Source organism: Rhinopithecus bieti, unplaced genomic scaffold (assembly GCF_001698545.2).
Source record: "Rhinopithecus bieti isolate Rb0 unplaced genomic scaffold, ASM169854v2 scaffold_6708, whole genome shotgun sequence".
In the NCBI taxonomy this organism is placed as follows: domain Eukaryota; kingdom Metazoa; phylum Chordata; class Mammalia; order Primates; family Cercopithecidae; genus Rhinopithecus; species Rhinopithecus bieti.
The window spans coordinates 814,950-827,873 of NW_016806329.1; the positions used below are offsets into that span (position 1 = coordinate 814,950).

Here is a 12,924-nt window from a genome sequence, read left to right on the forward strand (position 1 = left end):
ATATATATATATATATATGAGGAAGAATAAATGTAAATGACTAAAAAATGTTTAATCCATAGGAAGTCAGAAATAAAGAACAGTGAGCCGAGATCGTCGCACTCTGGCCTGGGCGACAGAGTGAGACTCTGTCTCAAAAAAAAAAAAAAAAAAAAAAAGGAAAAGAAAGAAGAAATGGGACAAACAGAAAACAAAAATAAGATTGCAGACTTGAGCCATATCAGTCATCTCATTAAATGTAAATGGTCTAAATACACAAAAGGGACTGGTAGAGTAGATTAGAAAATGATACAACTTTGCACTGCATACAAGAAACTCATTTCAAATACAATACAGCAGACTGAAACTAAAAGAGTGGGAAAAGATCATGTGAATGTTATTCAAAAGAAAGTAGGATGGCTTCTTGTGGCACATGAAAGAAAATAAAATAGTAATAATAATAATAATAATAATAAAAAAAGCAGAAGTAGCTATGTTAAAGTCAGATAAAGTTGATGAGAGCAAAGAAAAATACCAGAGAGAGGTACATCATATAATGATAAAAGGGTCAATCCCTCAAGAAAGCACAGCAATCCTAAAGGTGTAGGTACCTAACAACAGAGCTGAAAACTATGTTAAGCAAAAATGGACAGAATAGAAAGGAGAAATAGTTAAATCTACAATTATAGCGGGAAACTTCAACACCCTTCCTCTCGACAACTGACAGAACAATTAACTGGAAAACTAGCAAGAATACAGGAAACTTGGCACTAGTGCCAACAGAATCAAATTCACATTTATACAACAGTAATCAATAATTGCACAATACACACTCTTTTCAAGTGTCCATAGAACATATACTAAGATATGCCAATGTCCATAGAAGATATACCAATGATTTCTTGAACAATTTTTTTTTTTTTTTTTTTTGACACAGAGTCTTGCTCTGTTGCCTAGGCTGGAGTAGTGGTACAATCTCTTGGCTGCAACCTCTGCCTCCCGGGTTCAAGCGATTCTCTTGCCTCAGCCTCCTGAGTAGCTGGGACTACAGGCGTGTGCCACCACTCCCGGCTAATTTTTGTATTTTTAGTAGAGATGGGGTTTCACCATGTTGGCCAGGCTGGTCTCAAAAGATCCACCACCTCAGCCTCCCAAAGTGCTGGGATTACAAGCATGAGCCACCGTGCCCGGCCTCCTAAACAAATTTCTTAGTTAATATTATGGCATACAAAATCAGAAATCAGAACCTGTGTTTGCTATAAAATAACATTTTAGGGTTCATGAGACTTACTGATTTTGCAATACTGAATGTTGTCTAGATTCACTATATGATACTTTCTATTATAGTAAGAATCTTTTGGGAATATCGTAAGTGAAAAGTAATTCTATCTATTATACAGTTGGATGGCTAGAAAATACCAATGTAGTGTATATTTCAAGACAGCTAGAAGAGATTTTCAATGTTATCACCATAAAGAAATGAGTGGTTACAGTAACAGGGGAAAAAAGCAATCTTATAACCTCCACAAACTAATTTCTAATGGCTTTAAAACCCAAAGCCATCATCTACTATTACTCCATGTTTAATATTTAATGTGAACCATATGTTTATGGAGATCAGATGATGGAATACTACTTACCAGATCCCATAAGAGCACATATCAGGACCATGGAATTATATTTGATTTCAGGAGCACTTCTCTCATCTGCTAGCAGTCTATGTAAAATCTGTACAAGTTTAGCACTTTCTAGATCTTTCTCAGCAGTGCCTACAAAATAAAACAAAGTATAAATTGTATCTACTGTGTACTAACCCAGTACCCTCAGGATAAACACTGCTTCCTTTTCCAGAAATTGACCATATGAAACCTTCCAAATGGAACTGATAAATAATAATGACCTAGAAAAATAATATTAAATTCAGACCACGTGAAAAGAATAAATAGAACTAGATTTCAGTAGACATTTCAGGTGTTTGAGCTTAATATTTAATACTAACACATTTCTTTTAATATGAGACAATTAAACTTTTTATTAGGGAAAATGTTAAACACATGCAAAATCAGAAAAGATGGTATAATAATATACATTTTGCACTTATCACCTTAAAGAATTATGGCCAATCTGTCTTTTACCTACTTTCATCCATCTCAAATTATTTTGGAGCAAATCCTATAAATCACATAATTTCCTCCACAAGTAAAAGATAAGGACTCAATGCAATTTCGATCAAAATCCTAGCAAGATTTTCTATAGAAAATAGACAAGCTTATACTAAAACTTATATGGAAAGCCACAGGCCCTAAAATAGCTAAAACAATCTTGATAAAGAAGAATGAAGTGTGAGAAATTCCTCTGTCCAGTATTAAGGCTTACTCTATAGCTACAGTAATCAAGATAGCATATTACTGGTGGCAACATAGACACTTATGTCAAAGGCACTGAATAGAAGACCCAGAAATAGACTCACACATATACACTCAACTGACTTTTGACGATGGTACAAAATCAGTTCAGTGGAGGAAAGAAAGCTTTTCAACAAAAGGTGCTAGTACAATTAGACATCAATGGGACAAAGAAAACGAACCCTAACCTAAACCTCATACCTTACACCGATATTAACTCAAAATGGATTACAGACTTAAATGTAAAATATAGAACTATAAACTTTTAGAATATATAAAGAACTCTCAAAACTCAATAGTCAAAAACAAAACAAAACAAAAAGCATTTCACCAAAGAATATACAGTTGACCCTTGAACAACACAGGTTTGAACTGTGTGGGTTCACTTATACCTGGATTTTCTTCTCTTCTGCCATCCCTGAGAGAGCAAGACTAAGCCCCTTCTTCTGTTCTTCCCCTTCCTCAGCCTACTCAATGTGAAGACAAGGATCAAGACCTTCTTGATAATCCACTTCTATTTAATAAATAGTAAATATATTTTCTCTTCCCTATGATTTTCTTAACATTTTCTTTTCTCTAGATTTATTGTAAGAATATAGTATATAATATACAAAATATGTGTTCACTGACTGTTATTGGTAAGGCTTCCAGTCAACAATAGACCATTCAAGGAGAAGGATATCCTATACACCTTGACTTGATCATTACATACTCTATGCACATAAAAAAATACTCACATGAGTGTTTCCTCTTCCTGGAACTGGGGTTGGAGGGCCCATTCGTCCCAGTGTGAGAATTATGGATATAAGTAATCAGTGGGAATTAAGAGGCTATCAGTTAACAGTATTTATCCAAATGGCTTTGAATTGGATAGGACATCCCTACTAAGTGTAAAGTCCTCCTTTGTGTAAAGCAGCCTTAGGCCTTAACCACAGGCCATGTGACTCTATTATACCATCCCTGGCTGACTGTCTTGGGTTGGCTCCTAAGCCATCTAGTTGATGCTATTCATAAACTAGATGCCTATGAATTAGCTTCTCATGATGAATTCTGCCCATTAGAAATGCTATGTTAGGGCCGGGCTTGGTGGATCACGCCTGTAAACCCAGCACTCTGGGAGGCTGAAGTGGGTGAATCACCTCAGGTCAGGAGTTTAAGACCAGCCTGGTCAACATGGTGAAACCCCATCTCTACAAAACATACAAAAATTAGCCAGGTGCAGTGGTGCATGCCTGTAATCCCAGCTACTCGGGAGGCTGAGGCACGAGAACTGCTTGAACCCAGGACACGGAGGTTGCAGTGAGCTGAGATTGCGTCATTGCACTCCAGCCTGGGTGACAAAGCAAGACTGTCTCAAAAAAAAAAAAAAAAAAAAAATGCTATGTTAAACTGAAACTAATGAAATTATTTAGCCTCTGCTTTGGGGGGGTTCTGAATGTAAAACACACAGAAGAGTAACACAGAAGATAAGACATTAGAGTAAGGCAATGCTACCAAGCAACAGAAGTCACGGTGATGGAGAAGGAGAACAGCAAGAAAGAATCGGTAGTAGAGAGAATGAGCAGAGATGGAAGAGAAAGTCTGGGTCACGGGGAGAGTAGCAGACTCTTCATATGCTGTCGTATTCTAAATATTGTTTGGTTTCTCTGTGAAGCCTGCTGAAAATGTTTTCTCTACTCTCTAAGTGGCTGTAACTTGAGACATTATTTAAAAGTTAAACTTACCTTACCGCATTGCCCTAAAAGTGTTACCAAAAACACAGCCAAAGGGGACAGCTGGAACAACCTATATGGAATGATTTCCATAGATTCAGAGAACAGTACAGACACTAGTAAAATGCTTCCAGTCAAGGTTCTGTCTGACTTCAACTCCACTTCTATGCTTCCTTTCATCCAAGATAAAAATAGAAGAAAATAAGTTTGTCACTGGGGTACTTACCCAATTCTAAAGCTGCTATTAATGCCAAAGCAACAAGAGCTTCATTCTGCATTATTACATGTTCACTAGTTGCCATGGTAACCAAATGCTTGATGCCACCACTCTGCACAATGGTTTTAATTACATCCTACAATAAATAAATATCAGAGAATTATAAACGTTAATTTTAAACATTAGGAACATGCATTAAAATCAGTCAACTCATCGTTGAGTGGTTTTGTGACAGTGTCCTGTATGAATCATTTGATTTAATCATAGTTTTTTCTCCACAGAAGGAAAAAGCTTTTAGCTTTAAATACATTCATCAAAAGATGACAACTTAAATTGCCTAAGTAGAAAAGACCACTGCCGTTCATATTAAAAAAACAGAAGGCTTAGAAGCTACCAAAGCCAAAGAAGTAAAAGTGCCATCGCCTCAAATGTTGACTTACCTTAGGATCGACAAACAAGAATAAAACTTGGAATTTAAAAAAGTTCTCGGCTGGGCATGGTGGCTCAGGACGTAATCCCAGTGCTTTGGAAGGCCAAAACAGGAGGATCACTTGAGACCAGCCTGGCAACATAGTGAGACCCCATCTCTACAAAAAATAAAAAAATTAGCCAGGCATGGTGGTACACATTTGCAGTCCCAGCTACTCAGGGCGCTGAGGTGGAGACTGCTTGAGCCAGGGAGCTCAAGGCTGCAGTGAACTATGATCACGCCACTGCACTCCAGCCTGGGTGAGAGTAAGACCCTGCCTCTTAAAAAAAAAAAAGTTACTTTTAAATTTTCATGATAGTGCCAGGTAGTTGTTCTGCAGATGTTCCAGGGTAAAGTACTTTTTACCCCTTGATTTAATCTTACAAATATGAAAACTGAATTACATGAAAAAGGACTGAGCAGAACTTAAAATTCTCCATCTGCCTTCATTTCTCATGGTGCTTAGAGCTCTGTCTTCTCTCCATGGCAAAGGAGACATCAAGCTCTGGATTCAATAAATCCCACTGACTGGGCACATTATTGAACCTCTCTTATCTCAGTAATATCTCCATGTCACTGGAATGATGTAAGTATATAGCTCATAGGTTTTTGTTATTACAAAGTTATTACACAAAAAACATATAAGACCATCTGGCAAAAGTTAGATGGAAAAAAACAATGTTCACCTTTATTTCTAGTACCCATTTTGGTCTTCATTCCACCGAGGGTTCCATTGTCTTAGAACTCTTGAACTAAATCTGATTTAGTGGGAGGTCTCAATAATAGACATTTTAAAAAATAATTTTCTCTATTTTCACATTTTAATAATTTGAAGGTCTGGATATTTTAAAAAAGCAGCCTCTGAGTCAGCTTCAAAATTAATTGTATTTTCAAATTTGCTAAAATATTTTAAAGGGTTTCCTTTATGCTTCCATTTCATAAAATTTTTTGAGGAAACTATTTTAGACAGTATCTTTGCTTTGAGCCCAAACTTGTTTGGTGATCAAACATGCTAAATCAATAGAGTCCAATAACTAGGTTTTTATGGTAGCTGTGTTCTGGCATCGAATACATTTTTTCCCATCAATCTGTTTTAGAAAGCTTTTTCTAACCTCCCCAATTTACTGTTTACTCAGCAACAGTTTATGTGAAACAGATATAGAATTCTTAGTAAAAAATTTTATAAAAATCACAACAGAGCTTGAGAAAAGAATACCACAAGAGATGAACAGATACATATGCATTCATTTAGGGAAGATGCTTGAACTGTCCTTTTGTCCTCTACGTTTCTAATCGCACTTAAAAGACCAGTGTAGCAGAAGGAAGAGCAGGGAATGAACTAAGGAAATGTGTACATCAGAAATGAACAGTGCCCTCTCTTTGGCCAGGTATAGCTTCTTTTCATCTCACTTTTCCAGAACAGATACCTGAGTATCTCCTTTTTAAAATTCCTGCCCTCCGGAGAACATCACACACTGGGGCCTGTCATGGGGTGGAGGGAGGGGGGAGGAATAACATTAGGAGAAATACCTAATGTAAATGACGAGTTAATGGGTGCAGCAAACCAACATGGCACATGTATACATATGTAACAAACCTGCATGTTGTACACATGTACCCTAGAACTTAAAAAAAAAAAAATTTCCTGCCCTCTCATCAACTACTTCAACAAATAGCTACTCTATGGAATACTCTATGAATAGCTACTCTATGGAATCATTTTGCCTTATAGAATATGGGATAAAAAACAGATAAAACATTGTATTTGTCATATGTGACAGAGAATAATATTGATGGCAACCCTTTATGGAGCAACAACTTCAAACTGGACACTGTACTGAGTAGCTTACAGATATTAGCACATTTTAATCCTGCTGAAAATCCCATTAGCTAGATATCATCTCCTGTTCATATAGATGAAGGAACTGAAGCTCACATTAAGTCATCTGCCCAAGTTCAGACCGTAAGTGGTAAAGCCAAGGCTCAAGCCCAGGCAGTCTGGCTGATTACTGGGTCTTTGTTCTTAAAAATTCTGGAGATGCTTTGTGCAGTTTGAAACAATATTTTATTTCATAGTTCTATTCTTATAGAAAGCTAAATTTTAGTATAATATAAAACTAAGGCAAATTATTCATGCTAACAGTTTCATCTATTTAGCATTTAGTCAATTTGCCCTTGATTAGTGAAATCAACCCAGTTTAAGACTGTTGAAAACTGTGTCATATTGATCACAACAGAATATTTTCAGATAGGCTTTGATTTGAGGTAATTTATAAGATTGCAGGTTGGCATAGCCACTGAGTTGGTGAGCCACTTAACAAAACTTTTCTTTTTCAAGATTGTATCATCAAAGCCTTTTCAATATGGGATTTAAATAAATGTTTGTTGGATGAATGAGCAAATGACTAAATACATTGGTTTAAACAAGTTTTTAGCCTGGTAACTGATGAAGAATTTTCTACTCTTAAAGGGTAAAGAAAAGTGCTGGCTTTGATAGCAGGGAGTTTTTATATTCCTGGTATAAAGGCAACCTATATTCCTCTTTACATTTTTGATGTCTATAACTGGAAGATTCAGGTAGTTGGTCAGCAGTCCTAGACTAGGGCATTCTTTCAAAGAAAGGCGTGACTTTAAGAGCATCAGCACAGGAATACACTGCAAAGGGCTGAGATGACTAAGCAGCATGAAACCTTGTGAGTCAGTGCAAACTTTTGAAGGGTTGAACTCTAAGACGGAATTCAGGGTGGGGCATGATCTTCAAAGTTTAAGAACACAAGGCGAGAGCTGTGATTCACACAGCTGGCTAAGGATCTATAGGAATGTAATACATTTGAACCTGGTGTTTAATTATTTTAAAAACTTATTCCAGAACAGCATTTTCCAAAGTATGTCCAGTGTAATAATAGATGCCACCTGTAAAAAGGATCCATGGTCAAACAGTTTGGGAATCAGTGGATTCCAATAAAATTATAAAGGTTTCTTTAGTATTAATGTGTGCTGTGAATCTCAAAGGCAAAGAAAAAATAAGTTACTATTTCCATAACTAATGTACCTATGCAACTCTTTCTTTGTGGAAGATTTCTAGGGATTATAATTTGATGAAACAAACTTGAACTGCTGCTCAAAAGTAGTCATGTGTACTTTAATGTTGGTTAAGTTTGAAAATAACAGCTCTGACCTGGAACTCACACAATTAACATACTTTATAGTTCTGATCATTAAAGTGTGAGAATCAAGGCTCCTCTGCTGCTTAGCAGCAGTATACTCTCAATTGTAGGAAAGATATGTAAAGGTATTGAATTGTAATCCTAAAGTTGTAATATGTAACTATAAAGTTACAATCCTATATAATTTCAAGTTGTTTTCTGCTACACACACCCCTACCCACGTTTTCCTAAAAGGGTACCATGCCATAGTTATCATTCAAAGAACCTGCGTGGTGATGGGCATTTGAACTCTGTTTTTGGGGGATGGGCGAGAAGTAGGAGGTTAGATAAGGGAAAGGGGAATCTATGATAAAATTCACAGAAAAGCCTCAAAATCTTCAAATTTATTACATATTATAGCATTTAAATAGTTCTGGCTCCTAAATTCAGATGTTTGTAAGAAGCTGGGATGCATCTTCCTCTGGACATATTTTTGTGTCCATGAATGGTTTGGTTACATAATTTTGTTAGTTGATACTGAAGATACTAGATTAATCAAGGTTTCCACTAGCCTTACTACTATAACAGGAATTTATCTGAGAGTTCCAAATTCAGGTGCCAGGATCATGTCTGTAAATCAGTTAATACAATTATGGTTTGCCAAAACTCTAAACCAAGCGTGTCTTACCTGCGGCCCAGGATGGTTTTGAATGTGGCCCAATACAAAATCGTAGTTTTCTTAAAACATTATGAAATTTTCTGTGATTTTAAAATAAATTTATTTCCACAGGCTATTGGGGAACAGGTGGTGTTTGGTTACATAAGTAAGTTCTTTAGTGGTGATTTGTGAGATTTTGGTGGACCCATCACCTGAGCAGTATACACTGCACCGTATTTGTAGTCTTTTATCCCTCACCCCCTTCCCATCCTTTCCCCTGAGTCCCCAAAGTCCATTGTGTCATTCTTATGTCTTTGTATCCTCATAGCTTAGCTCCCACTTATAAGTGAGAACATATGATGTTTGGTTTTCTACTCCTGAGTTAGAATAACTGTCTCCAGTCTCATCCAGGTTGCTGTGAATGCCAATACTCATTCCTTTTTATGGCTGAGTAGCATTCCATCATATATATATACACATATACCATAGTTTCTTTTTTTCTTTCTTTCTTTTATTTTTTTGAGACGGAGTCTCGCACTGTCACCCAGGCTGGAGTGCAGTGGAGTGGTCTCGGCTCACTGCAAGCTCTGCCTCTCGGGTTCATGCCATTCTCCTGCCTCAGCCTCCCAAGTAGCTGGGACTACAGGTGCCTGCCACCACGCCTGGCTAATTTTTTGTATTCTTAGTAGAGACGAGGTTTCACCATGTTAGCCAGGATAGTCTTGATCTTCTGACTTCGTGATCCACCTGCCTCGGCCTCCCAAAGTGTTGGGATTACAGGCGTGAGCCACCATACCGGGCCCCATAGTTTCTTTATCCACTCGTTGATTGATGGGCATTGGGTTGGTCCCACATTTTTGCAATTGTGAATTGTGCTGCTATAAACATGTGTGCAAGTATCTTTTTCATATAAAGACTTCTTTTCCACTGGGTAGATACCCAGTAGTGGGATTGCTGGATTAAACAGTAAATCTACTTTTAGTTCTTCAAGGAATCTCCACACTGTTTTCCATAGTGGTTGTATTAGTTTACATTCCTACCAGCAGTGTAGAAGTGTTCCCTATTCACTGCATCCCTGCCAACATCTATTATTTTTTCATTTGATTATGGACATTCTTGCAGGGGTAAGGTGGTATGGCATTGTGGTTTTGATTTGCATTTCCCTGATCATTAGTGATACTGAGCATTTTTTCATACATTGGCCATTTGTATATCTTCATTTGAGAATTGTCTATTCATGTGCTTAGCCTACTTTCTGATGGGATTGTTAGTTTTTTCTTGCTAATTTATTTGAGTTTACTGTAGCTTCTGGATATTAGTCCTTTGTCAGATGTATAGATTGTGAAGATTTTCTTCTACTCTGTGGGTTGTCTGTTTACTCTGCTGACGGTTCCTTTTGCCATGCAAAAGCTCTTTAGCTTAAGTCCCAGCTATTTACCTTTGTTTTTATTGCATCTGCTTTGGGTTCTTGGTCATGAAATCTTTGCCTAAGCAAATGTCTAGAAGGCTTTTTTTCCGATACTATCTTCTACAATTTTTAGTTTCAGGTCTTAGATTTAAGTCCTTGATCCATCTCGAGTTGATTTTTTTTTGTGTAAGTGAGAAATTAGGCAACAGTTTTATTCTTCTATGCCAATAATCGCAGCACTATTTGTTGAATATGGTGTCCTTTCCCCACTTTGTTTTTGTTTGCTTTGTCAAAGATCAGTTGGCTGTAAGTATTTGGGTTTATTACTTGGTTCTCTATTCTGTTCGACTGGCCTATGTGCCTATTTTTATACCACTACCATGCTGTTTTGGTGACTGTGGCCTTATAGTATAGTTTGAAATCAGGTAATGTGATGCCTCCAGATTCATTCTTTTTGTTTAGTCTTGCCTTGGCTTTGCAGGCTCTTTTTTGGTTCCATATGAATTTTAGAATTGTTTTTTCTAGTTCTGTGAAGAATGATGGTGGTACTTTAACAGGAACTGAATTTGTAGATTGCTTTTGGCTGTATGGTCATTTTTACAATATGGATTCTACCCATCGGTGAGCACTGGATGTGTTTTCGTTAGTTGGTGTCATCTATGATTTTCTTCAGCAGTGTTTTGTAGTTTTCCTTGTAAAACTACATCTCCATGGTTAGGAATATTCCTAAGTATTTTTATTTTATTTTATTTTTTGCAGCTATTGTAAAAGAGTTGAGTTCTTGATTTGGTTCTCAGCTTAGCTGCTCTTGGTATATAGGAGAGCTAATTTGTGTATATTAGTTTATATAAACTTTGCAGAATTCTTTTATCAGTTCTAGGAGCTTTCTGGAGGACTCTTTAGGGTTTTCTAGGCATACAATCATATCATTAGCAAATAGCAACAGTTTAACTTCCTCTTTACCGATTTGGATGACCTCTATTTCTTTCTCTTGTCTGACTGCTCTGGCTAGGATTTCCAGTACTGTTGAATAGAAGTGGTGAGAGTGGGCATCCTTATCTTGTTCTCAGAGGGAATGCTTTCAACTTTTTCCCATTCAGTATTGTTGGCTGTGAGTTTGTCATAGATGGCTTTTATTATTATTGAGGTATGTCCCTGGTATGCTAATTTTGCTAAGAGTTTTAATTATAAAGAGATGCTGGACTTAGTGGAATGCTTTTTCTGCGTCTATTGAGATGATCGTGTGATTTTTGTTTTTAATTCTGTTTATGTGGTATATCACATTTATTGACTTGGGTATGTTAAACCATCCCGGCATCCCTGGTATGAAACCCACTTGATCATGGTGAGTTATCTTTTTTATATGTAGTTGGATTTGGTTAGCTAGTATTTTGTTAAGGATTTTTGTATCTATGTTCAGCAGGGATATTGGTCTGTAGTTTTCTTTTTTTGTTATGTCCTTTCCTGGTTTTGGTATTAGGGTGATACTAATCACAGAATGATTTGAGGAGGATTCCCTCTTCTTCTTTTGGAACAGTGTCAATAGGATTGGTACCAATTATTCTTTGAATGTCTGGTAGAATTCAGCTGTGAATCTGTCTGGTCCTGGACATTTTTGTTGGTAATTTTAAAATTACCATTTCAATCTTGTTGCTTGTTATTGGTCTGTTCAGGGTATCTAATTCTTTTTGATTTAAGCTAGCAAGGTTGTATTTCTCCAGGAATTTATCCATCTCCTCTGGGTTTTCTAGTTTTTGCGTGTAAAGGTGTTCATAGTAGCTGTGAATGACCTTTTGTATTTCTGTGGTGTCAGTTGTAATATCTCCCATTTCTTTTCTTTTTTTTTTCTTTTCTTTTTTTTTTTTTTTTGAGAAGGAGTCTCGCTCTGTCACCCAGGCTGGAGTGCAGTGGCCAGATCTCAGCTCACTGCAAACTCCGCCTCCCGGGTTTACGCCATTCTCCTGCCTCAGCCTCCCGAGTAGCTGGGACTACAGGCGCCCGCCACCTCGCCCGGCTAGTTTTTGTATTTTTTAGTAGAGATGGGGTTTCACCGTGTTAGCCAGCGATGGTCTCGATCTCGCTGCCTCGTGATCCGCTCCCGGCCTCGGCCTCCAAAAGTTGCTGGGACTTACAGGCTTGAGCGCACCGCCGCCACCGGGCTTCCTAATTGAGCTTATTTGAATTTTCTTTCTTCTTTTCTTGGTTATGGTCTATCAATCTTATTCATCTTCTCAAAGAATTAGATTTTTGTTTCATGTATCTTTTGTATTGTCTTTTTTTGTTTCAATTTCATTTAGTTCTGCTCTGATCTTGGTTATTTCCTTTTCTTCTGCTGGGTTTGGGTTTGGTTTGTTCGTTTCTCTAGTTTCTTGAGGTGTGACCTTAGATTGTATCTTAGTGATCTTTCAGACTTCTTGATGTAGGCATTTCAGGCTATAAACTTTCCTGTTGGCAACACCTTTGCTGTATCCCCGAGGTATTGATAGGTTGTATCATTTATTGTTGTTCAGTTAGAAGAATTTTTAAATTCCCATCTTGATTTCATTGTTGACCCCATGATCATTCAGGAGCAGGTTACTTAATTTCCATGTATTTGCATGGTTTTGAAGGTTACTTTTGGAGTTGATTTCCAGTTTTATTCCACTGTGGTTTGAGAGAGTACTTGCCATAATTTCAATTTTCTTAAATTTATTGAGGCTTGTTTTGTGGCATATTATATGGTCTATCTTGGAGAAAAGTTCCATTTGCTAATGAATAGAATGTATATTTTGCAGTTTTGGGTAGAATGTTCTAAATATCTGTTAAGTCCATTTGTTCTAGGGTATAGTTTAAATTCATTGTTTCTTTGTTGACTTTCTCTCTTGATAACCTGTTTAATGCTGTCAGTGGAATATTGAAGTCCCCCACTATTGTGTTGCTGTCTATCTCAT

General features: G+C 37.1%; 1 protein-coding gene across 7 annotated transcripts in view; it reads right to left on the reverse strand.

The window, feature by feature from the left end:
* The window catches only part of RAP1GDS1 (Rap1 GTPase-GDP dissociation stimulator 1), a 176,997-nt gene that overhangs the window by 5,487 nt on the left and 158,586 nt on the right, over window positions 1-12,924 (reverse strand). For all 7 annotated transcript variants that reach the window (XR_001886304.1, XM_017875492.1, XM_017875495.1 and 4 more), the window contains 2 exons: window positions 4,323-4,449; window positions 1,620-1,748 (listed from right to left, as the gene is read on the reverse strand). Coding sequence is in view for 6 of the 7 variants with exons in the window: in XM_017875492.1 (XP_017730981.1) it covers window positions 1,620-1,748; window positions 4,323-4,449 (256 nt within the window). In the remaining variant the exon portion in view is untranslated. The remainder of the gene's footprint in view (window positions 1-1,619; window positions 1,749-4,322; window positions 4,450-12,924) is intronic.